Here is a 27,364-nt window from a genome sequence, read left to right as displayed (position 1 = left end):
GAGATCAGGTGTTGCCAGGCAGGAGGGGGCACACCCTCCTCCCTCCCCAGTTTTAAATTCATTGGTGGCCAGTGCGGCCCCCCCTCCCTCCCCTGTATTACTGTACATTCATTGGTGGCCAGTGGGCCCCCCTCCCTCCCCTGTATTACTTTACATTCATTGGTGGCCAGTGCAGCCCCCTCCCTCCCCTGTATTACTGTACATTCATTGGTGGCCAGTGGGCCCCCCTCCCTCCCCTGTATTACTGTACATTCATTGGTGGCCAGTGCGGCCCCCCCTCCCTCCCCTGTATTACTGTACATTCATTGGTGGCCAGTTGGCCCCCCCTCCCTCCCCTGTATTACTGTACATTCATTGGTGGCCAGTGGGCCCCCCCTCCCCCTCCTAATTAAAATCCCCCCCCCCCATCATTGGTGGCAGCGGAAAGTTCCGATCGGAGTCCCAGTTTAATCGCTGGGACTCCGATCGGTAACCATGGCAACCAGGACGCTACTGCAGTCCTGGTTGCCATGGTTCCTTAGCAATTTTAGAAGCATTATACTTACCTTCGCTGTTTGTGACCGGCCGGGCGCTCCTCCTACTGGTAAGTGAAAGGTCTGTGCGGTGCATTGCTTATAGCACAGACCTATCACTTACCAGTAGGAGGAGCGCCCGGCCGGTCACAGACATCGCAGGTAAGTATAATGCTTCTAAAAATTGCTAAGTAACCATGGCAACCAGGACTGCAGTAGCGTCCTGGTTGCCATGGTTACCGATCGGAGCCCCAGCGATTAAACTGGGACTCCAATCGGAACTCTCCGCTGCCACCAATGATGGGTGAGGTATTTTAATTAGGAGGGGGAGGGGGGGCCGCACTGGCCACCAATGAATGTACAGTAATACAGGGGAGGGAGCGGGGCCCACTGGCCACCAATGAATGTACAGTAATACAGGGGAGGGAGGGGGGGCCCACTGGCCACCAATGAATGTACAGTAATACAGGGGAGGGAGGGGGGCCACACTGGCCACCAATGAATGTACAGTAATACAGGGGAGGGAGGGGGGGCCGCACTGGCCACCAATGAATGTAATACAGGGGAGGGAGGGGGGGCACACTGGCCACCAATGAATTTAAAACTGGGGAGGGAGGGGGGTATGCCCCCTCCTGCCTGGCAGCACCTGATCTCTTACAGGGGGCTATGATACGCACAATTAACCCTTCAGGTGCGGCACCTGAGGGGTTAATTGTGCGGATCACAGCGTCCTGTAAGAGATCGGGTGCTGCCAGGCAGCAGGGGGCAGTCATGTACACAGTTTTTATTATATTCTAACTTGAACCGTCCCCATCATTATGGGAACGCCTCTGTGTTAGAATATACTGTCGGATCTGAGTTTTCACGAAGTGAAAACTCAGCTCTGAAAAAGCTTTTATGCAGACGGATCTGCGATCCGTCTGTGTGAAAGTAGCTTACGGCCACGGATCACGGACGCGGATGCCAACCTTGTGTGCATCCGTGTTTTTTCACGGACCCATTGACTTGAACGGGTCCGTGAACCGTTGTCCGTCAAAAAAATAGGACAGGTCATATTTTTTTGTGACGGACAGGAAACACGGATCACGGCCGCGGATGAACAACGGTGCATTTTCCGAGTTTTCAACGCACCTATTGAAAGTCAATGGGTCCGCAGAAAATCACGGAAAATGGAACAACGGCCACGGATGCACACAACGGTCGTGTGCATGAGGCCTTATTTGAATGGGGCAGCAAGCACATGGATTTCAGGTGAATGGAACTGATTTTCAGTTGTGGAAGATTCTGCAACAAAATCCGCTGCGTATGAGGTCACCCTTAGGCCTCGTTCACATTTACGTTTTTTCACTGACGTGTGCTGTCCGCATTTTCCGCTTACAGCACACATACCCATTAATTTAAATGTGTATGTTCACATTTCAGAATTTTATTAGTTAAAAAATCACGGGGACATGCACCACTTTGATCCATGATGCGGACCAAGCATGCCCATTGAAGTCCATGAGTCCGTGAAAATCACTGACAGACATCCGTGTTGTGCCCGTTTTTCACTGAAGACTAATAGGAAATTCTCTGGAAATAAATTTTCAGCTGAGCAAAGTCAGTGAATTACGGATGACACACGGATGGTAAAAACGGCCACACTGACCAACCACAGATACTTCACGGACATCTTAACGGATGAAACACGTCCGCTTTTTTTCACTGACACGGAAATGTGGACGAGGCCTTAGTGTATGAGGTGAAGAGGGTGCAGTTGTACCTGGTAACTGGTGTCTAAGGCAGATTCAACCCATAACCAGTACATTAAACTGCATGTAAAATCCCAGGGCCCTGTTGTACACTTTACATCAGGGACCAATAACGTTAAGTTATGCATTTGAATACTAGATGTTAAAATTCATTCGCAATTAAAAGGGGTGTCAGTGATGATTACAAATCTTGGACTAGATCTGCAATAGTCTAAAATAAAAATAAAAAAAATCATCTTTTATACTCACCCCCTCTAGTGCCAACCTCTGCGGGGCTGGTCCGGTCCTCTTGTCATTGCTTGATTACAAAGAGCAGAGGTGATGTGTCAGTATATGACACATGACCACTGCAGCCAATCACTGTCCTAAGTGGTCTACCTCTAAGGACAGTGATTGGCTGCACGTCGCAGAGTCAATGATATGCACATTGACATGCAGGTGTACGGCACTGCAGCTAATCATGTGACAGTACCCTAAGGGTCCATTCACACGTCCGCAAATGGGTTCCGCAACCGTTCTGCAATATCGGGAACCGGTGCGGACCCATTTATTCTCTATGGGGCCGGAAGAGATGCGGAGAGCACAAGTGTGCTATCCACATTTCCGGAGCGCGGCCCTGAACTTCCGGGCCGCGGCTCCGCAAAAAAATAGAACATGTCCTATTCTTGTCCGCAATTGGCAGTTCTATGGGGGGTGCCGGCCAGGTGTATTGCGGATCCGCAATACACTACAGACGTGTCAATGTCCCCTAAAGGAAACAATGCTTTTTCCAGCTCTGCAAATTAGTAAGCACTGAGTCTACTGTGTTACTTTTACAGTTTCCTTGCTTGAACTGGCCAAGCAGTCCGATTTCCTTCTGGTGTGTTGTGCATTGACACCTGAAACGCATGGGATCTGCAATAAACAGCTCTTCTCCAACATGAAAAGCAGCGCAATCTTCATAAATACAAGCAGGTGATACGAATGATAAAAGAGGTCATGTGCACTGTCATGACATAAACGCTGAAGATTTGCCGTCATGGATTTGTGTGCGGAAAATCTACGGCATTTTATAGTACCACCAAAGTGGATGAGATATGAAAAAATCTTCCTCTGACTGCGAGAAAAATCTGCGGTGTAAATTGACCTGCGGTGTGGATTTTCAAACCACACATGTCAATTTATGCTGTCAGCACTTCAACCTATCAGGACTGCTGTGCTGTTCTAACATAGTGGAGAGGACTCCACAGCAGTCCTGACAATGTATTTCATTGCAGCTCTAAGCAGCGACAGGGGGTAACAAGGGGCAGTAGGAAAAGAAAAAATTGTGATCTGGACTCCATATCTACAGTACTAATCATGTATTACTGCAGATAATGGTCCAAAATTGGGGTTACAGATTGCCTTTAAGGTTTCGATTACTCTATCAAAAAAGTCTTGCAACAAAAATTCTAGATGTAACCCTAATAATATTGCTTACCAAAATGATTTGTGTAGGACCTAAAATGACGTATTAAAGGGCTTGTCCAGGATTACAAAAACAGCTGCTGTCTTCCAGAAACAGCACCACCTCTGTCCACAGGTTGTGTCTGGTATCCCTGCTTAGCTCCATTGAAGTAAATAACGCAGAGCTGAAATACCACACACAATCTGTGGACCGGTGTACTACTGTTTTTTGGAGAAAAAACAGCCATGTTTGTCTGATCCTACACAAACAAAGCTTCTTCTCTACTCAGGGGAGCTGTGGTAAACCAGGAGGATCTTTATCAGGCCTTGGCGTCTAACCAGATTGCAGCTGCTGGTCTTGATGTAACAGTACCTGAGCCGCTTCCTACGGATCATCCTCTCTTCACACTCAAAAACTGTGGTATGTATTCTCTGGCCATATTTCAAATCTACATTCTTTTGAATTGAAATATGTTAAATAAATCAGAACTCCGAGCATTCACTTTCATTTAATTAATTCTACATGACTGGGGGCGATAATAGGGCTTAATAATTTGGTAGGACCATTCTTGATCTACTGGAATGTGTTTTACTATAAATGATACTATACATTCCAGTTCACCTTGGTATAATCATCAGTTAAAAAGTCCCTCTTAGCATATCCAGAAGATATAGGTACAAAATGGTAGGACGCTTTTAATCAAATTCATTTGTACAGTTCATTTTTATCTCAAATATATTGAAGCAATAAAACTAGTTGTGAATGTCGACATAGCCTTTAAAGAGCACCTGCAAAGCAGGATCAACTCTATTAAACTACAGTGCATTCGGAAAGTCTTCAGACCCTTTCACTTTTTTCACATTGCGGCCTTGTGCTAAAATAAAAAAAAATCAAGTTTTGACCTATCAATCTGCACTTAGTACCCCATAATGAGAAAGTGAAAAGTGAATTTTAGAAATGTTCGCAAATTTATTAAAACTCAAACACTAAAATTTTGCAGGGGCGTAGGTATTCAGACTCTTAACTATAAACACTTGAAATTTAGCTCCTGGGGCCTCCCATTTCTCTTGATCATCTTTGAGATGTTTCTGCACCTTGACTGGAGTTGGTAAATTCAGTTGATTGGACAGCTGACAATTCATATCACAGCAAAAAGCCATGAGGAGGAAAGAACTGCCTGTAGAGCTCAGAGACATGATTGTTTGAAAGCACAGATGTGGAGAAGGGTATAAAAAAATTCTGCTGTACTGAAAGTTTCCAAGACAACAGTGGCATCCATAATTCTTAAATGGAAAAAGTTCAGAACAACCATAACTCTTCCTAGGGCTGAGGGAACCAAGGGAGAAGGGCCATGGTAAGAAAGATGACCAAGAACCCAATGGTCACTCTGGCTGAACTCCAAAGATCCTGTTTGCAGATGGGAGAAATTTCCAGAAGGTCAACCATCACTGCAGCATTATATCAATCTGGGCTTTATAGCAGAGTGGCCAGAAAGAAGCCTCTCCTCAGTAAAAGACACATGAAAGATTGCAAAAAAAAGCACCTAAAGGATTTGCAGACTGTGAAAAACAAGATTCATTGGTTTGATAAAACCAAGATTAAACTTTTTGGCCTCAATTATAAATATCATATATGGAAAAAACCAGGCACTGCCCAATACCATGCATGCCTACAGTGAAGCACAATGGTGACAGCATCATGTTGTGCGGGTGTTTTTCAGCAGCTGGGACAGGGAGACTGATCAAATTTAGGGACAGCTGAATGGAGCAAAGTATAGGAGTGGCTTAAGGACAACCCTGTGAATGTCCTTGAATGGCCCACCAGAGCCTTGACTTGAACCCAATTGAACATCTCTGGAGAAACCTGAAAATAGCTGTCCACCAATAGTCCTCATCCAACCTGACAGAGCTTGAGAGGATCTGTACCAAAAAATGGCAGAAAATCTCCAAGTCCAGATGTGCAAACCTTGTGGCATCATACCCAAGAAGACTGGAAGCTGTAATTGTGGGTAAAAGTGCTGAGAAAAGGGTCTGAATACTTATGTCAGTGCAGGATTTTCTTTCTTTTTTTTTATAAATTAGCAAAAATTTTTGAACATTCTAGTTTTCACTTTGTCATTATGAGATATTGAGTGCAGAATGATGGGGGAAAACAACTATTTTTTATTTTAGCTGTAACATAACTAAAATGTGAAAAAAGTGAAAGGGTCTGAAGACTCTCCGAATGCACTGTATGTATACCAGGGATCAGCAACCTTTGGTAGTCCAGCTGTTGTGAGACTACGGTTCCCAGCATGCACACGTACTCAGGTGTTCTTGGAACTTCCAACGTAGTGAAAGGAGGATTCTGGGAGTTGTAGTTTAAGAACAACTGAAGTGCCGGAGATTGCTGATCCCTGAAGTATATATAGTACGTAATATGATGATGATCCTGCTGATTAAAATGATACCTGTCTTGTGAAAAATCGGTTGCAGTGTTCCTGAGAAAAAAGACTTTTAGTCTTTATGCAAACTAGGTCTTCAGTGCACCGTCAGCACTGGGAAGCTGAGGAGTTGTGGTGCACCGAGGGCTAGGCGCCGCCCCTTGGCACGCTGAAGTCCTCGTCTGCACAAAGAGTAAAAGTCTTTTTTTTTTATAGGGAACAGCAGAATAAACTTTACCAGGCAGTATTCCAGATTTTATAGGGTTGGTCCTACTGACTGGTGCTCTTTATCTTCAAGCAGCCGTCTGAAATATTCTGATTGTCATGCCCATGATATGCCTGGCGCTGTGCAGTGTATGATTCATAATGTACATACTGTTAGGCATGGACAATTATAATTTGCATTAATGAAAGTTACAACAGCACAGGTTTGGGTAATAAGGCCTCATGCACACGACCGTTGTTTCGGGTCCGCATCCGAGCCGCAGTTTTGGCGGCTCGGGTGCGGACCCATTCACTTCACTGGGGCCGCAAAAGATGCGGACAGCACTCCGAGCACTGTCCGCATCCGTTGCTCCGTTCCGTGGCCCCGCAAAAAAAATATAACATGTCCTATTCTTGTCCGATTTGCGGACAAGAATAGGCATGTCTACAATGGGCCGCCCGTTCCATTCCGCAAATTGCAGAAGACACACGGGCGGCTTCCGTTTTTTGCAGATCTGCAAAAAACGGAACGGTCGTGTGCATGAGGCCTAAAGGAGTTTTTCCCATTATAAACATTAATATCTTATCAACCAAAAGTTCATTAGGAACCCCACTGATGCTAGAAAGACGGGCCCAACAAGCCTCTTTGGAATACTTATGAAACCTTTACTAAATATGGAATCAATGTTAGGCCTCATGCACACGACCGTTGTGTGCACCCGTGGCCGTTGTGCCGTTTTCCGTTTTTTTTTCGCGGACCCATTGACTTTCAATGGGTCCGTGGAAAAATCGGAAAATGCACCGTTTGGCAGCCGCATCCGTGAGCCGTGTTTCCTGGCCGTGAAAAAAATATGACCTGTCCTATTTTTTTCACGGCCAACGGTTCACGGACCCATTCAAGTCAATGGGTCCGTGAAAGAACACGGATGCACACAAGATTGGCATCCGTGTCCGTGATCCGTGGCCGTAGGTTAGTTTTTATACAGACGGATCCGAAGATCCGTCTGCATAAAAGCTTTTTCAAAGCTGAGTTTTCACTTCGTGAAAACTCAGAACCGACAGTATATTCTAACACAGAAGCGTTCCCATGGTGATGGGGACGCTTCTAGTTAGAATACACTACAAACTGTGTAAAAGACTGCCCCCTGCTGCCTGGCAGCACCCGATCTCTTACAGGGGGCCGTGATCAGCACAATTAACCCCTTCAGGTGCGGCACCTGAAAGGGTTAATTGTACTATCATATCCCCCTGTAAAAGATCAGGGCTGCCAGGCAGCAGGGGGCAGACCTCCCCCCCCCCTCCCCAGTTTGAATATCATTGATGGCCAGTGCGGCCTCCCCCCCCCCTCCCTCTATTGTAATAATTCGTTGGTGGCACAGTGTGCGCCCCCCATCGGCCCCCCCTCCCTCTATAGCATTAGCAACATTGGTGGCCAGTGTGCGGCCTCCCATCCCCCCCCCCCCCCCCCCCATCATTGGTGGCAGCGGAGTTCCGATCGGAGTCCCAGTTTAATCGCTGGGGCTCCGATCGGTAACCATGGCAACCGGGACGCTACTACAGTCCTGGTTGCCATGGTTACTTAGCAATAGTACAATAGTAGAAGATTCATACTTACCTGCTGCTGGCTGCTGCTGCGATGTTCGTGTCCGGCCGGGAGCTCCACCTACTGGTAAGTGACAGGGTCTGTGCGGCGCATTGCTAAATGAACTGTCACTTACCAGTAGGAGGAGCTCCCGGCCGGACACGAACATCGAGCTCACAGGTAAGTATGAATCTTTAACTATTGTACTATTGCTAGTAACCCGCTGCCACCAATGATCGGGGGGGGGGGGGGAGATGGGAGGCCGCACACTGGCCACCAATGTTGTTAATGCTATAGAGGGAGGGGGGGCCGATGGGGGGCGCACACTGTGCCACCAACGATTTATTACAATAGAGGGAGGAAGGGGGGGGGGGGGGCGCACACTGTGCCACCAACGATTTATTACAATAGAGGGAGGAAGGGGGGGGGGCGGGGGGGCGCACACTGTGCCACCAACGATTTATTACAATAGAGGGAGGAAGGGGGGGGGGGCCGCACTGGCCACCAATGATATTCAAACTGGGGATGGGGGGGGGGGGGTCTGCCCCCTGCTGCCTGGCAGCCCTGATCTCTTACAGGGGGATATGATAGTACAATTAACCCCTTCAGGTGCGGCACTTGAGGGGTTAATTGTGCTGATCAAGGCCCCCTGTAAGAGATCGGATGCTGCTAGGCAGCAGGGGGCAGTCATATACACAGTTTGTAGTATATTCTAACTAGAAGCGTCCCCATCACCATGGGAACGCCTCTGTGTTAGAATATACTGTCGGAAATGAGGTTTCACGATCTAACTCATATCCGACAGTATATTCTAACATAGAGGCGTTCCCATGGTGATGGGGACGCTTCAAGTTAAAATATACCATCGGATTGGAGAAAACTCCGATCCTATGGTATATTAACTCCTGACTTTACATTGAAAGTCAATGGGGACGGATCCGTTTGAAATGGCACCATATTGTGTCAACGTCAAACGGATCCGTCCCCATTGACTTGCATTGTAATTCAGGACGGATCCGTTTGGCTCCGCACGGCCAGGCGGACACCAAAACGACTTTTTTTTCAGGTCCGTGGATCCTCCAAAAATCAAGGAAGACCCACGGACGAAAAAACGGTCACGGATCACGGGAAAACGGAACCCCGTTTTGCGGACCGCAAAAAAAAACGGTCGTGTGCATGAGGCCTTAGGCTGCTTTCACACAGTCAGTGTTTGGTCCGTGTTTGATCAGTGATTTCAATCTGTGATCGTGAGCCAAAACCAGAGAGATAAGCCATACTGGAAAGTTTTGTACTTGTTCCGTGTTTTGGACCTGCACCTGGTTTTGGCTCAAAATCACTGATGGAAATCACTGACCAAACACTGAGACCTCATTCACATTTCCGTTTTTTACTGGCGTGTGCTATCGGCATTTTCTGCTGACAGCACAAATACCCATTGATTTAAATGTGTCTGTTCACATCTCAGTACACGATGACATGCACTACTTTGATCCGTAATGCGGACAAAGCACGTCCATTAAAGTCTATGGGTCTGTGAAAAGAGACACCACAGATGTCACCCATGGTGCATTCATTTTTCACTGAAAACTAATAGGAGATTTTTTGGAAATTAATTTTCAGCTGAGCAACTTACAGATGACACACAGATCGTAAAAACATACACACGGACCTACCACGGATCCTTCATGGACATCTTCCCAGACGTACGCGCCACTGACACAGAATTGTAAACAAGGCCTGAGAGTGCTGCCACACGTTCAGGTTTTTTTATGCAGTTTTTGAAGCCCAAATCAGGTGTGGATAAAAAAAGGCAGATATTACCGTACTTCTCTTTTATGAATCCACTCCTGGTTTTCGCTGCATCAAAAAACCTGAACATGTGGCAGCACACTTAAGCCTCATTCACACGTCAGTGTTTCACGGACGTGTGCTGTACATGTTCTCCACGGACAGCACACGTCCCCATTCACTTTAGTCCTCTTGCGGGTGCTCTGTATGCATTCCGTTTCCGTATTTCCGTTCTGTTCAAATATAGAACATGTTCTATTATTGCCCGCAAATCAAGTTCCGTGGCTCCATTCAAGTCAATGGATCAGCAAAAAAAACGGAATGCTTACGCAATGCATCCGTATGTCTTCCGTATCCGTTCTGTTTTTGCGGAACCATCTATTAAAGATTTTATGCCCAGCCCAATTTTATAATGTACTTACTGTTTAAACATTCTTGTATGCTTCTGTTTCCGTTCCGCAAAAACGGATCACAAACGGAAACCCCACAGAAAAACGGAACGGCAAAACGGAACAGAAGGGGAACGGAAACACAAAAAAACTGAAAAACTGTTTAGTTTAAAACGGACCGCAAAACCATACGGTCATGTGCAGTAGGCCTTATGGCTTCTTTCACACGGGCGTCCCGGATTTGCTCCCGCGTGATAAAAAACTGAATGTGGTACCCGGACTTCTTCACAGAAGTTCAGGTTTGGGTTAGGTGTTCTGTAGATTTTATTATTTTCCCTTATAACATGGTTATAAGGGAAAATAATAGCATTCTTTAATACAGAATGCTTACTAAAATGTGTCATGAGGGGTTAAAAAAATAAAATAAATTTAACTCACCTCATCCACTTGATCGCGCAGCCGGCATCGTCTTATTTCTTCTTCTTTCAGGACCTGCAAAAGGACCTTTGATGACGTAATCGCGCTCACCACGTGGTGACGTCAGCGCAGGTCATGCTGAATGAAGATAGAAGATCGATTATGTCATCAAAGGTCCTTTGGCAGGTCCTGAAAGAAGAAGAAAGAAGATGATGCCGGCTGCGCGAACAAGTGGATGAGGTGAGTTAATTTTATTTATTTTTTAACCCCTCAAGCCACATTTTAGTAAGCATTCTGTATTAAAGAATGCTATTATTTTCCCTTATAACCATGTTATAAGGGAAAATAATCCAGTGATTAGACTTTAATGGGGCTGCTCATCCCTATCATCTCCTAGCAACCATGCGTGAAAATCGCACCGCATCCGCACTTGCTTGCAATTTTCACGCAGACCCATTCATTTCTATGGGGCCTGCGTTGTGTGAAAAACGCAGAATATAGAACATGCTGCGATTTTCACACAATGCACAAGTGATGCGTAAAAATCACAGCTCATCTGCACAGCCCCATTTAAGTGAATGGGTCCGGATTCAGTGCGGGTGCAATGCGTTCACCTCACGCATTGCACCCGTGCGGAAAACTCGCCCGTGTGAAAGGTGCCTTAGGCTACATACACACAAACGTTATTTGTTTCCGTGTCCATTCGTTTTTTTTTGGCGGATAGGATGTGGACCCATTAATTTCAATGGGTCTGCCAAAAATGCGAACACACCGAACAGCACAAAAAAATATAGTACATGTCCTAGTCTTGTCTGTTTTAGGCATTGTTACAATGGATCCGCAAAAAAATTTCATCCGGTTTTTTTTTGCGGATCCGCAATCTGCGGACTGCAAAAAACCTACAGTCGTGTGCATGTAGCCTTAATGTGTGCATTCAGACATCAGTGTTTTAGCAGGGTCTGTGGGTCCGTATTTCAGGGATCATTAAGAAGAGATGCTTTGAAAATTATTTTTCAGCTGTTCAGTGTCAGTGAAACACGGATGGAACACGGACAGCAAAAAACTGACACACGGACGCTTCACTGACCACCTGCTCACGGATTTGAGCACGGACACGGACCTGTGAATGAGGCTTTACTGTGTGAAAGCGGCCTTATTTGGGGGAAATCTGTTTAACCCCCCAACATATGCTCTTGCTTATTAACTATTTTATGACTGTTTGCTTCACACCCCACATAGCTGACAACATACAGAACACTGGGAGTCCACACGACTATGCAGTCGCCTCTGTTCTATAGGATGGACTCTGTCAGGTATATGGACATCAGATTTCTCCAGTAAAGCACAGCTGACTCAGCGTCTCTTTCTTTTCTAGTCATTCTTCCCCACATTGCCAGTGCCACTGTGGAAACAAGGAATGCCATGGCGGCCCTTGCTGCAAACAACTTGTTAGCAGGACTGAAAGGAGAATCAATGCCCAAAGAAGTACCACTGAATTAACGAAGAGTAGTGGGTTCTCTAAGTGTGGCATCCAGCAAGCATGTGGCTGTACTTGCAGTAATGAGACTGAATAACCGTTCTCACTATATATATATATATATACACTAATTAACTATATATATGTTACACTGATGTCTAATTTTTCATCTAAGCAAACGCAAAGCTTGAACTAAAGCATTACATTTACTGCACTGACATTACAGAGGTCTCTGCCGGCAATTGTTCTATTTGTTCTTCTTTTGTCCTAAAAACAGCATTTGACCTTCATTTAGACCGGAATACAGTACGTGTTAAATAATTTGAAGGACAATTAGGGTATATTCACACTCAGCAGATTTGTTGCAGAACTTTGCGCAACTGGAAATCCGTTCCATAAACCACATGGAATTCTGCAAGCTCCAGTTAGTTAATAAAGGAGACAGTAGCAAAAATGTGTGTGAATTTACCCTTAATTTGGTTTGTAATTATCATTTTCACTTCATGCAATCAAAGGGGTGTTTCCACATTTCTGGCCATAAATGGTAGATGTGGAGAACGACAGTCCTGCAATCTGCCCGGTGGGTCAGTCACTGGCTGCTGCATTGGAGGAGGATGACTCATATGGGGAGTTGGCTCATATCTCCGCACCTCTCGCCATACACTTACGCTTTGTTGCAGACCATAAGTGTATTTTTAATTCTCCATGTTGCCTACTTGAAGATACCACCCACCAACTGTCAGCATAGAGAGGAGGATACCTGTGGAGTATTTTCTGGAGGCAACTTGGGAGGTCCAACAGACCTAAGATGTATGTCCATCATTCTTCATTCAAGGTGATCGGCTAGTTTCCTGGTGCCCGGTTACTATAAACTGGCACTAGGCACCTGCAGTAACTTTTTCCATGTTGACACCCCTGGGTGTGTTGAATAGGTGAACCAGTTGCAAATAGGCCTCAAAGTTTGAAGCCTTAGGCCTCTTTCACACTGGCGTGTGCGGCCCGTTGCCGTATTGCGGGCCGCAATACACGGGCGCCGTTCCGTTGGCATAACGCATCACGGATGTGGACCCATTCACTTGAATGGATCCGCAAATCCGGAGATGCGGAATGGTGCGGAACGGAACCCTACAGAAGCACTACGGAGTGCTTCCGTGGGGTTTCGTCCCGCAAAAAGATAGAACATGTCCTATTTTTTTTACGCAATGGCCGGATCGCGGACCCATTCAAGTGAATGGGTCCGCGATCCGCTGCGGCTGCCCCACGGACTGTGCTCGTGCATTGCGGCACGCATTTTGCGGGCCGCAGCACGACCACGGGCCGCACACGCCAGTGTGAAAGAGGCCTTAGGCTAAGGGTCACACGGGTAAAAACTATGTGAGCCAAACCAGTGGCAGATCAGTAGGCTGATCTACCTCTGAGGCCTCTTGCACACGAACGTTGCAGTCCACAATGCACGGGCACCGACCGTGGTCCAGCTGCATGCGGATCGCGACCCCATTCACTTGAATGGGGTCCGCGATCCGTCCGTTCTGCAAAAAGATGGGACAAGTTCTATCTTTTTGCGGAACGGAAGCACGGAACAGAACCCCACGAAAGCACTGATTAGTACTTCCGTTCCGTGGTTCTGTTCTGTTCCGCACCGCATCTCCGTGATTGGGAATGCACATGGCTAGTGTCCCGTGTATTGCGGACCCGGTGTGTGCAAGAGGCCTGAGAAAGTGCATTTTTGGTGGTGTAAATGTGTAAAATAACGCTAGCTATTTCCTTTCCCCATCCACTTCAATAGGGAAAATTACCAAAATCTGCTTGTAAGAAGTAACAATCTACTTCTCAGTTGGATTTGAAAACAGTGACAGACCCCCCCCCCAATGTGCACATGGTCATGTTTTTTTGTTTGTTTTTTACATTGAAGTCAATAGGAGGCTGTTTATGTTCTTTTAAAGAGGTTGTCCAACTTTAGAAGGCTTTTCAGCCAGACCTCCCTTAAAGAGGTTGTTCATCCTGGCTGGCTGCAGTGGTGACATTCGTCATGTCACTGGGTCACGTGGCTATGAGGGATACATTGCTGCCATGGGCTGCAACGGCCATGTGACCACCTCCAACAGGGAGTTTGCCAATGTGAAGTAGCTGGAACCCAGCGTTGGGGAACAGATACATTTGCTTCCTTCCGCACGTCCAGCCATGTGAGGGGTCTGTCAACTTTTGCTTGGTGGAATCCATGATGGATTTTGCCCATATGAACATACAATAAAAGGCGGAAACTTCTAGAGCTTTGCAGTAAAGAATCACAACTAATCAAGAATTTTGTCTGTAATCATTGCTTACTCCCCATTTGTAGTGTTTATAGCACTAAAAATATAAGCAGATGTTAAGAAATGTAATTAAAAAAAATTAAATAATCCACTGGGGCATGATCTTCACTTGATCCGTCACTGAATATTGTTTGCACAATAAAATCAGATAAAGATGTTTGCTATTTATATGCTGAATTATTTGAATTTAGCTACCCACCTCTGCATTTAATTATAGCTAATAACTTTTTTTTTTATATAGCGCCAACATATTCTGTAACGCTTTCCCATTTGGGAAACAATAGGTAAAATTACAACAAGTTATGGAAAAAATGAGCAAACACTTAGAACAAAAAGAAGAGGACACTTTACCATTGATTCTAAGTTATGTGTTTTTTGTCTGTTAGCAAAGGATACCATAATCAGTACAATATTAAGGGAGAATCTATGCACAAGTTTTATTAGTAATAATAGATATAGTTATTATTACTATATATAATTAGATATATTAATTATATATAATAATATATATTAATAATATATAATTATATATATTAATAATATATAATATATAGTAATAATCTATAATAATAAATAGTAATAATATATAATAATATGTGGTAATAATATATAATAATATGTGGTAATAATATATGATAATAGATAATATATAGTAATAATATATAATAGTATATAGTAATAATATATAGTAATATATATAATACGTTATTCAGGCTCACGTCTTAGAACAAAAATAATGCAGAAATGATTTCGGTGTAAAAATGACAAGATTTCCCTCTTTGTGGGATCCCACCGTCTCTCTGCATTGCCTCGAATATGCACTAGGTGGCGCTGCCGCCTCATTCTATGGGAACGCCGTGCGGCTGGCCTCCTTCCAGTCAGTAGGGCTCCTCCTTCTGGCGCGCTCAATGCTTGTCATAGTTGGCAATGAAAGCAGCACAGAGAATAATGAAGGTGTTCGTAAGTAGGAGGCTGCCCCCAGAAGGGCAAAAACTGCTAGCCCAAGCCGAAAAGTAAGTGGCACTTATGCCAGTCGTAATGCTATGGACATGCGCCCTTATATGTGTTGTTTGGGGGAAGCTGCCAGCCTGAACACACATACATATGCTCATTATACTTCACTAGTCACGCGCCTGGCATCTGGGGCACGTGTCTGCAGGGCATGTCAGAGTCTTGTGACTTTGAGATGACCTGGCATCATGTTAAGGGCACACAAACGTATTCTGCAAGATACGGATAAAACACGGAGGGCAGAAAATGGACACACAGACCGTGTGCATTCTGTTTCCGTGTGTCCATTCCGCCAAAAAAAAACGGATTACGGACAAGGATAGGACTGTTCTATTAGGGGCCAGCTGTTCCGTTACGCAAAATACCGAATGCACACGGACGTCATCTGTATTTTTTGAGGATCCGTTTTTTGCGGGCTGCAAAATACATACGGTTGTGTGCATGAGCCCTAAAGGGGCATTCCCAGGTTACACAGTTATGCCATGTATGTCTGATAAATACAGGTCCCTCACCTCACCAGGTTGGGGGTGACAGTTATGGAGATAGCTCTTGGTCTTATGTGAGACCTGCATCTGTCAGACATTTATGGATATGCCTAAGGAGCGCCGCTGCCTTCTCAAACAACTGATCGGTGGGGGTCCCGGGTGTCGGACCCCCGCCGATCAGATGCTGATGATCTATCCAGAGGATAGATCATCAGTAGTGTTGAGCGAACTTGTGTTTTAAGTTCGGCGTCTAAAGTTCAAGTTCAGGTTATCGAAGTATCCCGTTATGGATACTTCGATAACCCGAACTTTAGACGCCGAACTTAAAACACAAGTTCGCTCAACACTAATCATCAGTTAAAACAAACTGTAGAACCCCTTTAACCATAGATGAGTCCTGTCTTGTGTTGAGCGAACTTCTGTTTTAAGTTCGGCGTCTAAAGTTCGGCTTCCGGTTAGCGGAGAATCCCGATATGGATTCCGAATTCCGTTGTGGTCCGTGGTAGCGGAATCAATAATGGCCGATTATTGATTCCGCTACCACAGACCACAACGGAATTCGGAATCCATATCGGGATTCTCCGCTAACCGGAAGCCGAACTTTAGACGCCGAACTTAAAACAGAAGTTCGCTCAACACTAGTCCTGTCTCCTCCATGCTTCAGAGATGAGTCCAGTGTGAAGGAGCCCAGCACCGCCCCGCATCCTCCGAATCTCCTCCTTGCTCCCCAACGTCAGAAAGCTAGAGCGCCGTAATTTCGCGATGCGCCGCATGCGCAGTTCATTTCCTGAGGCTGATGCCAGCACAGGAAAGGAACACTATGACGACACTGCGCATGCGCTAGCTCGCGCATTGCAAGATTACGGCGCTCTAGCTTTCTGATGTCGGGGAGCAAGGAGGAGATTCTGAGGATGCGGGTTTCCTTCACGCTGGACTCTTCTCAGGGACAGGACTCATCTAAGGTTAATTTGCATATGTATCAAATCGTTTTTTTTTTACACAATATAAGCACAGAGAGCTATGGGGACTGGGTATTGCGGATGTGCTAGCGGCCATCTAGCAACCCATGTCCTCAGCCTTAGGCCCCTTTCACACGGGCGAGTTTTCCGCGCGGGTACAATGCGTGAGTTGAACGCATTGCACCCGCACTGAATCCGGACCCATTCATTTCTATGGGGCTGTGCACATGAGCGGTGATTTTCACGCATCACTTGTGCGTTGCGTGAAAATCGCAGCATGCTCTATTTTGTGCGTCTTTCACACAACGCAGGCCCCATAGAAGCGAATGGGGCTGCGCGAACAAGTGGATTAAGGTGAGTTCATTATTATTTTTTAACCCCTCCAGCCCTATTGTACCATGTTATAAGGGGAAATAATACAACCTACACTACAACTAACCCAAACCTGAACTTCAGTGAAGAAGTTCGGGTCTGGGTACCACAGTCGGTTTTTTATCACACGCGTGCAAAACACATTGCACCCGCGCGATAATAACTGAACATCTTAACGCAATCACAGTCAAAACTGACTGCAATTGCGTACCTACTCGCGCGGCAACGCATCCGGACACACTCGTGTGAAAGAGGCCTTATGCACAAAATCCTGGTGACAGGTTCCCTTTAAAGGGTTTTTAAGTACTTTTATATTGATGGCCCATCTTCAGGTTAGGCCATCAACGTCTGATCACACCGCCCCTCACTGATCAGCTGTTCTGTAGTAGCTACATCCATTGGGGGTCATTTACCTTTTTGGTGTAAATTTGTCACACGACCCCTTTTTTGCAACTTTTTAAGCGCCGTGTTCACCACAAAGGAGTGATGAGGAAGTGGCAGGGATGGAGTGGAGGGGTCGGGACTGGCAAATTTACTCATTTTAGTTGCAGTTGCTGCTGTGGATTTGCTAGTCAGTGCGCTTGCTGGAAAAGATGCTCCTCATTTATGATGAGGCCCACACTCTGTCATAAATTAGGTGCTGCAGCAACATTGTTGTAAAATTTACAGAAAAGTCTTAGTAAATGACCCCCATTGTGTAGTGAACGGAGTCCAGCAGTAACCACCTCACGATGGATGGAGCTGTGTAGTTCTGGTGCCAGAGAAGCTGCAGAACAGCTGATCAGCAGGGTGCGGAGAATCAGACCCCCACCGATCAGATATAGAAAGTAGCCATCAACTTAATAATACCCGAATAAATCTCCCCAATGTGTTCACCAAGGGTACGGCTACACAGTCAGGTTTTTTTAATGCAGTTTTGGAAGTCAAATTCAGGAGTGGATCATAAAAGGAGAGATAAATACAACTTCTCAATTTTTAATTCACTTCTGGTTTTGGCTTCAAAAACTGCATTGGGAAGCCTGACCGTGTGTCCGTCCCCTAAGGCTCAGCACCTCCGGTGTGATTTCCGGCATGCTGTTCCAGCAGACAATGCCGGGAATTGGGCAGACACAAACCGCAGTGTGCAGCAGTTTGTGTCCGGCCGATTCTCCACATTGTCTGCCGGAATGCGGCCGCATCTCTAACAGACCCGATTTTACTTAATGGGGCCGGCGGGCATTCCCTTTGTATCCGGCAGTGCTGGATCGGCCACATTCCGGCAGGCAGTTTTCTGCCAGAACTGCAGGTATGAAACTAGCCTTCGTAAAGAAACTGGGAGATTTATCATGAGGGGAATTATTCATACGTACCCAGAGCATGCTGCATTTTGAGAAAAACTCCATTGACCCAGAAATATACAAATCAACAAGCTAAAATTCTTTGTATGTAGACTTCACATATTTTAATATAGACTTTAAAGTACCATCTGGCCACTGTGTTCTTGGGGAAAAAAGACTAAAAAAACACCATGAAAAATACACTGCTCAAAAAAATAAAGGGAACACTTAAACAACACAATGTAACTCCAAGTCAATCACACTTCTGTGAAATCAAACTGTCCACTTAGGAAGCAACACTGAGTGACAATCAATTTCACATGCTGTTGTGAAAATGGGATAGACAACAGGTGAAAATTATAGGCAATTAGCAAGACACCCCCAATAAAGGAGTGGTTCTGCAGGTGGTAACCACAGACCACTTCTCAGTTCCTATTCTTCCTGGCTGATGTTTTGGTCACTTTTGAATGCTGGCAGTGCTTTCACTCTAGTGGTAGCATGAGACGGAGTCTACAACCCACACAAGTGGCTCAGGTAGTGCAGCTTATCCAGGATGGCACATCAATGCGAGCTGTGGCAAGAAGGTTTGCTGTGTCTGTCAGAGTAGTGTCCAGAGCATGGAGGCGCTACCAGGAGACAGGCCAGTACATCAGGAGACGTGGAGGAGGCCGTAGGAGGGCAACAACCCAGCAGCAGGACCGCTACCTCTGCCTTTGTGCAAGGAGGAACAGGAGGAGCACTGCCAGAGCCCTGCAAAATGACCTCCAGCAGGCCACAAATGTGCATGTGTCTGCTCAAACGGTCAGAAACAGACTCCATGAGGGTGATATGAGGGCCCGACGTCCACAGGTGGGGGTTGTGCTTACAGCCCAACACCGTGCAGGACGTTTGGCATTTGCCAGAGAACACCAAGATTGGCAACGGCCACTGGCGCCCTGTGCTCTTCACAGATGAAAGCAGGTTCACACTGAGCACATGTGACAGATGTGACAGAGTCTGGAGATGCCGTGAAGAACGTTCTGCTGCCTGCAACATCCTCCAGCATGACCGGTTTGGCATTGGGTCAGTAATGGTGTGGGGTGGCATTTCTTTGGAGGGCCGCACAGCCCTCCATGTGCTCGCCAGAGGTAGCCTGACTGCCATTAGGTACCGAGATGAGATCCTCAGACCCCTTGTGAGACCATATGCTGGTGCGGTTGGCCCTGGGTTCCTCCTAATGCAAGACAATGCTAGACCTTATGTGGCTGAAGTTTGTCAGCAGTTCCTGCAAGACGAAGGCATTGCTGCTATGGACTGGCCTGCCCATTCCCCAGACCTGAATCCAATTGAGCACATCTGGGACATCATGTCTCGCTCTATCCACCAACGTCACGTTGCACCACAGACTGTCCAGGAGTTGGCAGATGCTTTAGTCCAGGTCTGGGAGGAGATCCCTCAGGAGACCGTCCGCCACCTCATCAGGGGCATGCACAGGCGTTGTAGGGAGGTCCTACAGGCACGTGGAGGCCACACACACTACTGAGCCTCATTTTGACTTGTTTTAAGGACATTACATCAAAGTTGGATCAGCCTGTAGTGTGTTTTTCCACTTTAATTTTGAGTGTGACTCCAAATCCAGACCTCCATGGGTTAAAAAATTTGATTTCCATTTTTAATTTTTGTGTGATTTTGTTTTCAGCACATTCAACTATGTAAAGAACAAAGTATTTAGGAAGAATATTTAATTAATTCAGATCTAGGATGTGTTATTTTTGTGTTCCCTTTATTTTTTTGAGCAGTGTACTATCTTGAGTGAAAAGGCAGTGCCTAAAACCAGCCCTGTTCACAGTGGTGTCATGGTGTCTTCTTTCAGGATCCATCATTATAGGGCAGGAGTGTGCAGCACAATAATCATTTTTCTGATCAGCCATGACATTGAAGTCACTGACTGGTGAAGTGAATAACTTTGATTATCTCATGACAATGGCACCTGTCGCAGGGTGGTATGGTAAGTAGTCCAAGGAAGGACAGTTGGTGAACCAGCATCAGAGTTGGGGGAACCCAAGGCTCATTGATGCGTATGGAGGTCCGGTACCACAGAAGAGCTCCTGTAGTACAAATTGCAGAAACAGTTACTGCTTGCTACAAAGAGAAAGGTGCCAGCACATGCAGGGCGTTACAGCTTGCTGCAGATGAGTCTGGTAGCCACAGACCAGGGGTGGGCAACTTGCAGCACTCCAGCTGTTGTGAAACTACAACTCCCAGCATGCATACTTGCTCTGCTCTTCACAAAACTCTCATACAAATAAATGGAGCATGCTGGGAATTGTAGTTTCACAACAGCTGGAGTGCAGCAGGTTGCCCACCCCTGCCATAGACCAGCAGAGTGCCCATGTTGACCCCTTTCCACTTGCAAAGTAGTCTTCAATGAGCATCAGAACACATGATCAAAGGAAGAGGATAGACTGGTCTGATTAATCACATTTTCTTTTCTATCATGTGGACGATCAGGTATGGGTGGATGCACTATAAGAAGACATACTGTCAGAGGTATGATGATGCTATGGGCAATTTTCTGTTTTGGGTCCTTTTTTTGACCTGGCATTTATGCAGATGTTACTTTGGCATGTACTACCCACCGACCTTGGCTGAAGACCAAGTAAACCCTTCATGACAATGGTATTCCCTAATGCTAGTGACCTATTTTAGCAGGATAAATGTACCCTACCACACTGCAAAAATTCTTCAGGAATGGTTCAGAAACACAACAAAGAGTTCAAGATGTTGACTTGGTCTCCAGGTTCTCCCCAGCCCAGTCAGGCATCTGTGGGATGTGCTGGTAAAACAAGTCCGACCCATGGAGGCCCCATCTTGCAACTTAGAGGACTTAAGGCAGGAGTGGGTGTCTTGGGAGCAGTGCTGCTGGGTCTTAGTAGACCTTGATCAACTCTGCTTTGTGCAAAGCCTCCACAGGAGGCTGTTTTTCCCTGTAAGGTCTTATTAACAGCACTGAAATCCACTGGTTAACCCTTTAATGACCAGGCTGAAAAGGCATAAAAGGGTATTCCGATCATGGACATTGGGGTCATATTGCTAGGATATGCCCCCTGTTGGGGATATAAAGCAAATGCTATATAAAAATAAACTAATGGATCAAAAGAAAAATTATTCAAATGATATTGATCTGCGAGGTGGACATATAAACACCTCAAAAGAGTTCGATCGAGGACCTAATTATTTTGTGCAATCAGTTAGAACAGGGTACAAGCATCTATGCAAAAATATAAATGATTTATTATACAATAATTTAAAATACAATAAAAAATTAATCAATGCAAAGTTCAATGATACACAGTGATATGCAGTACCCAGAATTCCACTAGATGGTGCCAACAAAACACTATTCAACCAACACAAGAATATTATGCAATACTGTTTTTTCAATTATGAGACATATCCAATCAATTGATTATGCACAGAAATTCAATCAAGAAAATGACAGATACGAGCCCTTGCTCTGCTAAAACTATGACCAATCTCAGATTGTATTGGTAGTATTGCAATAAAGCTTATAAATTTATCGGCTTGATATCAAACTAGGGAATATAAAGATTCCCAACAGAGAAGTTTGCTTGTGGTATCAATATTAGATCTTTTATTCAGTTATATGCATCGTAACTGAACAGCATCAATATTGATGTAGCACCTTAACACTATAGCACTGCAATAAGCGGGAATGTGGCTATATATCAAGTCAACTAATTTATCAATACTACACACGCATAAAAATCATACATTACCCGAGAAGGTAGGTGATAGGCAGAGTCTCGGGGAAGTCAGCTCTCAAGAGTTTTTCTGATAATCGAGATCCTTTTCCCGACTCTTTTTCTTTGTTTCCTCCTCCTCTTTCTTTCTTTTTTTCTACCTTTTGATATGTGGTTTCTTAACCAAAAACTTATCAGATAAAGACACCTTCCTAGTTTGGAACTCTCCAATCATTGTCGGATAGGCGTGTACATTGATAAGGAATGTGACATTATAACACTACCCAGAATGCACTTTTGCTACTGGTGTATTGTTACCTGCTCATACCTAGGTGGCACTGTTGTATAAGCTATAAGCATCATACCATTAAGAGTTAACTCATACATGCCTGATATCTTCAACACTACACATACCTGACATCTGGAAGCCTCATCTCAGAGCTGAGGGACAAACTTTGATACATGAACCAACTATAATATAGACTCGGAGGAACATCTTGACACTTCTCACGTTGTGGAATTTATGTTCAGATAAGAAATACAATGAAGCCTCTACTAGGGTTGGACGATATCAAAAATATTCCCACGATAACGATATTAAGAAATTTATCGCGATAACGATATATATCGCGATAAATGCCCATTTAGAAGAAAAAAACACTTGGGGCCACAAGGAGACATTATACTGTATGGGGGCGGCCACAAGGAGACATTATACTGTATGGGGGCAGCCACAAGGAGACGTTACACTGTATGGGGGCAGCCGCAAGGAGACGTTACACTGTATGGGGGCAGCCACAAGGAGCCGTTATACTGTAAGGGGGCAGCCACAAGGAGATGTACACTGTATGGGGCAGCTACAAGGAGACGTTATACTGTATGGGGGCAGCCACAAGGACCCGTTATACTGTAAGGGGGCAGCAACAAGGAGATGTACACTGTATGGGGCAGCTACAAGGAGACGTTACACTGTATGGTGGCAGCCACAAGGAGACGTTATACTGTATGGGGGCAGCCACAAGGAGATGTACACTGTATGGGGCAGCCACAAGGAGACGTTACACTGTATGGGGGCAGCCACAAGGAGACGTTATACTGTATGGGGCGGCCACAAGGAGCCGTTATACTGTATGGGGGCAGCCACAAGGAGATGTACACTGTATGGGGCAGCCACAAGGAGACGTTACACTGTATGGGGGCAGCCACAAGGAGACGTTATACTGTATGGTGCGGCCACAAGGAGCCGTTATACTGTATGGGGGCAGCCACAAGGAGATGTACACTGTATGGGGGCAGCCACAAGGAGATGTACACTGTATGGGGCAGCCACAAGGAGACGTTACACTGTACGGGGGCAGCCACAAGGAGACGTTATACTGTATGGTGGCAGCCGGGCAGCCACAAGGAGACGTTACACTGTATGGGGGCAGCCACAAGGAGACGTTACACTGTATGGGGGCAGCCACAAGGAGACGTTACACTGTATGGGGGCAGCCACAAGGAGACGTTACACTGTATGGGGGCAGCCACAAGGAGACGTTACACTGTATGGGGGCAGCCACAAGGAGACGTTATACTGTATGGGGGCAGCCACAAGGAGACGTTATACTGTATGGGGGCAGCCACAAGGAGACGTTAATTGTTATACTTTTATATGTCATTTTTCACCATTTCCGGTATCTGTAACTAGTCAATTGACTTCTAGTAACAACAAAAACATTACAGGGTTAATTCTGTACCAGAACGAGTGGTTTATAGTAGGGATGTATATAGCTTGTACTGAGTGTGCCTTATTGTATTTAAATTAAGATTTAACTTTTAATTTCATATATAAAATAAATGAGACTGTGGAATCTAGTGAATTCCTGCCTAGTTAGGGAAGGAAGGATAGGTACTCTATTAATAGGGTAGGGCCTGCTGGAGAGACTGTAAGGGATAGTTGCTGCAAGTGGAAAGTGGGCCTGGATGGACCAGTAAACTTTCCCTGTATGCTAACCCTACTTGGCCTAGTCTGGTCAATGGAGTAGCCTCACTGGCTGTAGTCGGGGCACTCGTCCTGAGAAGGACGACCCCCAGCCTCAGGAACCTCGGGCCTAGAGTAAATGTCCCTATGCTCTTACCTCCCTACTTGATATGATCTGTGTCCTCCTCCGACGCGTTTCACCAGGTAAAAACCTGGCTCTTCAGGGAGAGAAAAGGAAATGTTCGGGCGCCTGGAGCAGTGGCTGTGCGCCTATTAGGATCAAGCGGCAGTGGCAATGTGGTAATGTAGTTCAGTCTTTTTATCTGCGTCCCGCTCCACCTCTAATCTAGTTGACCAATCGGTCAGGTTGTGGGCTGCGCATTGTATGGTGGCCCTCCCTCCCAGGTACCTGTCAGATCGTGGCGGGGATTCAGCTCGGTGCCGCTTACTTACTTCGGCGGTCTCGCTGCTCTCCGCTGCTAGACGGAAGTGACATGGTACTGGGGAGTGGCTAGTTGTCATGGGGATCTCACGCCGTGTCCCCGGCCGGCTCACTGTGTTGCAAGATGCTGGTTCGCGCTGACTATGTGTCATCTTGGGCTAAATGAGATTAGATTGAGAAGAGGTCATTAGCAATGATACAGACAGACATTACATCGTCCCTAGCTGATCTTAGTCTGGTGTTATATTTCAGGACATTATACTATCTCCATTGGCATGCTCTCCAGGGTAAATAGACCCTTACATCGGAGAACATGTCAAAAGTGGATGGATATATGTCTGACTACCATACAGGTATCTATTCTGGATTATCAGAGGTATATATTGTCTTTATATATTACTGGGCAGAGTAGTGAATGTGAAGGTATGTGGAGTACATATGTGTGTACATATAAACGTGTACATGCATGTGCCAAATGCCCAGACGTACATACACGTACATCTTCCACACATCATAGGAACGGTTTGTAAGAAAGGTATTCATTTAGGCCATTTGGAGTAACTGATTTCATTTTGTATATCCACCTCGTTTCTGCCCTCAAAATCATTTTGTCCCAGTCTCCTCCCCTCCTGGGCTTGGGCACCTGTTGGATACCTATGAATTTGAGGCAGTCAGAATTTCCGCCATGACAGAGGTTGATATGACGTGCCACTGACGTATCTTTGTTGTTTTCAATGTCATTATGGTGTTCTCTAATCCGTCGCCTGAACTCTCTTTTTGTTTTCCCTACATAGTCAAGGGGGCAGGAGCACTGTGCCAGGTACACTACACCAGTAGTTAGACAATTCACATAGTCACGTATGACATACTCTCTGCCTGTATGTGAGCACGTGAAGGTCTTGGTCCTGAGCACCTGGCTACAAGCCCTACATCTCCCACACTTGTAGGTACCCAAGGGTTTCCTTGACAGCCAGTTGCCAGGATTGGTGGGAGGCTGGTAGTGGCTGTTAACTAGTCTGTCCTTGAGACTTCTTCCCTTTCTATAGGTGATCATAGGGTATGGCCCTATCATGTCCTCCAGATCCGGGTCTGTCCTAAGGATATCCCAGTGTTTAGATAGTATCCTTCTGACCTCCTGATGAGCATCATCAAAGGTCCCTATGATACGAGTCATTTTTGAGGGCATAATAGGTTCCAGCCTACTTTTCTTGGGTATGAGGAGCATGTCTCTATTCTCCGAGCATGCTGCTTCATATGCTACCCTGAGTACTCCGTCTGGGTATCCTCTTTCCCTAAATCTATACCGTAGGTCCTTGGCTGCACTTTTGAATTTGCTCATGGTGGAGCAATTACGCCTAAGTCTTAGGTACTGGCCTTTTGGTATGCCCTTACGTAGAGCATAGGGATGGGAGCTCTCCCAGCGAAGTAGACTGTTAGTAGCTGTCTTTTTGCGATAGACAGAGGTAACTATGTTATTGCTTTGGCCTCGCTCAATGAGTACATCTAAGAATGGTAGTGAATCGTGACTAGATTCAGATGTAAACCTTAGACCTAAAGCATTGTCATTGATTATCTCCATAAACTCCGCAAAAGAGTCTTCGGTCCCTCTCCACAATACAAAGACATCGTCGATGAACCTCAGCCATAGAACTATTATGTCTTGCCACTTCTCCATTTTCTCTGAACCAATGACATTGGCCTCCCACCAGCCCAGGAGCAAATTAGCGTAAGAAGGCGCACAGGAACTTCCCATCGCTGTGCCCCTGAGCTGGTGGTAGTGGCGGTTGTCAAAGACAAAACAGTTCTTAGTGAGGCTGAAGTTCAGGAGCTCCAGCACAAATTGATTGTGTCTGGATCGTCTTTTATCTCTCATAGATAGGTAACTTTCCACTGCCTTGAGGCCTAAATCGTGTTTGATCGAGCTATATAGAGCCTCAACATCAATGGACACAAACATGGTTTCATTGTCTATACATACACCACTCAGTCTCAGCAATAGGTCAGAAGTATCCCTTATATATGATGGCAGTGTTTCCACAAATGGTCTTAGGATTTTATCCACGTAAATGCCTATATTTTGCCCTAGGCTTCCTACCCCTGACACTATTGGACGCCCTTTAAGGGGTATAGTGCCCTTATGGATCTTGGGTGTGGAGTAGAATGTGGCTGTGACCGGGTATGTTGGAAGTAGGAAATCTAGTTCTGTCTGGTCAATTAGTTTTTCTCTTAGTCCCTGGTTTAGTATTTCTCTCAGTTCTGAGAGGAAAAGTGGTCCAGGATCCTGTGATAGGATTTCATAGGTTCCCCTATCCTGCAGGATGTCTAGGCACATATTTTTATATGCATCTTGATCCATTATGACTAGATTTCCCCCTTTATCTGCCGGTTTTATTATTATATTGCGATCTTTTTCTAGACTGATTAAGGCTTGATATTCTTCATTGTTCATGTTTGATGCCCCCCTGGTGATGTTTATTGATTCAAGGTCCCTTGATACTAATTTGTAGAATATGGACACACTAGAGTCTGGTAGAGGTGGTGGCATCTGAGTACTTTTTAGTTTTAACTCAGTGAATGGACCCTCTGCTCTATCCTTATCTCCTTCTTCCATAAGTTCTACAAGAGTGCGTGTAGCTTCCAGCTCTCGGGGGTTCATGTTAAGCTCTTCCAGTATATTACGGTCCTGTAGGCAGAAATGTTTGTGCCACAGTAGTTTACGTGTGAACAGGGCTAGATCTTTGCTCCATTCAAACGTATCGTGTTTTACTGTGGGAACAAATGACAAGCCTTTGC

The 27,364-nt window shown here is 45.6% G+C and overlaps 2 protein-coding genes across 2 annotated transcripts in view; both read left to right on the top strand.

Annotated features, from left to right (window-relative positions):
- LOC120989324 (glyoxylate reductase/hydroxypyruvate reductase-like) overlaps nt 1–12,843 on the top strand; it is a 79,782-nt gene extending 66,939 nt beyond the window's left edge. Inside the window, exons 7-9 of the mRNA XM_040417357.1 lie at nt 3,082–3,217; nt 3,979–4,109; nt 11,867–12,843. Of these exons, the coding sequence (XP_040273291.1) occupies nt 3,082–3,217; nt 3,979–4,109; nt 11,867–11,991 (392 nt within the window). The 3' untranslated portion in view covers nt 11,992–12,843. The remainder of the gene's footprint in view (nt 1–3,081; nt 3,218–3,978; nt 4,110–11,866) is intronic.
- Nucleotides 12,844–15,163: 2,320 nt separating this feature from the next.
- Nucleotides 15,164–27,364, top strand: part of GRHPR (glyoxylate and hydroxypyruvate reductase) — a 42,761-nt gene continuing 30,560 nt past the window's right edge. Inside the window, exon 1 of the mRNA XM_040417356.1 lies at nt 15,164–15,293. Coding sequence (XP_040273290.1) covers nt 15,208–15,293 — 86 coding nt within the window. The 5' untranslated portion in view covers nt 15,164–15,207. The remainder of the gene's footprint in view (nt 15,294–27,364) is intronic.

This window comes from Bufo bufo, chromosome 2, assembly GCF_905171765.1.
Source record: "Bufo bufo chromosome 2, aBufBuf1.1, whole genome shotgun sequence".
Classification (NCBI taxonomy): Eukaryota; Metazoa; Chordata; class Amphibia; order Anura; family Bufonidae; genus Bufo; species Bufo bufo.
This window is presented reverse-complemented; position numbering and strand designations above follow the sequence as displayed.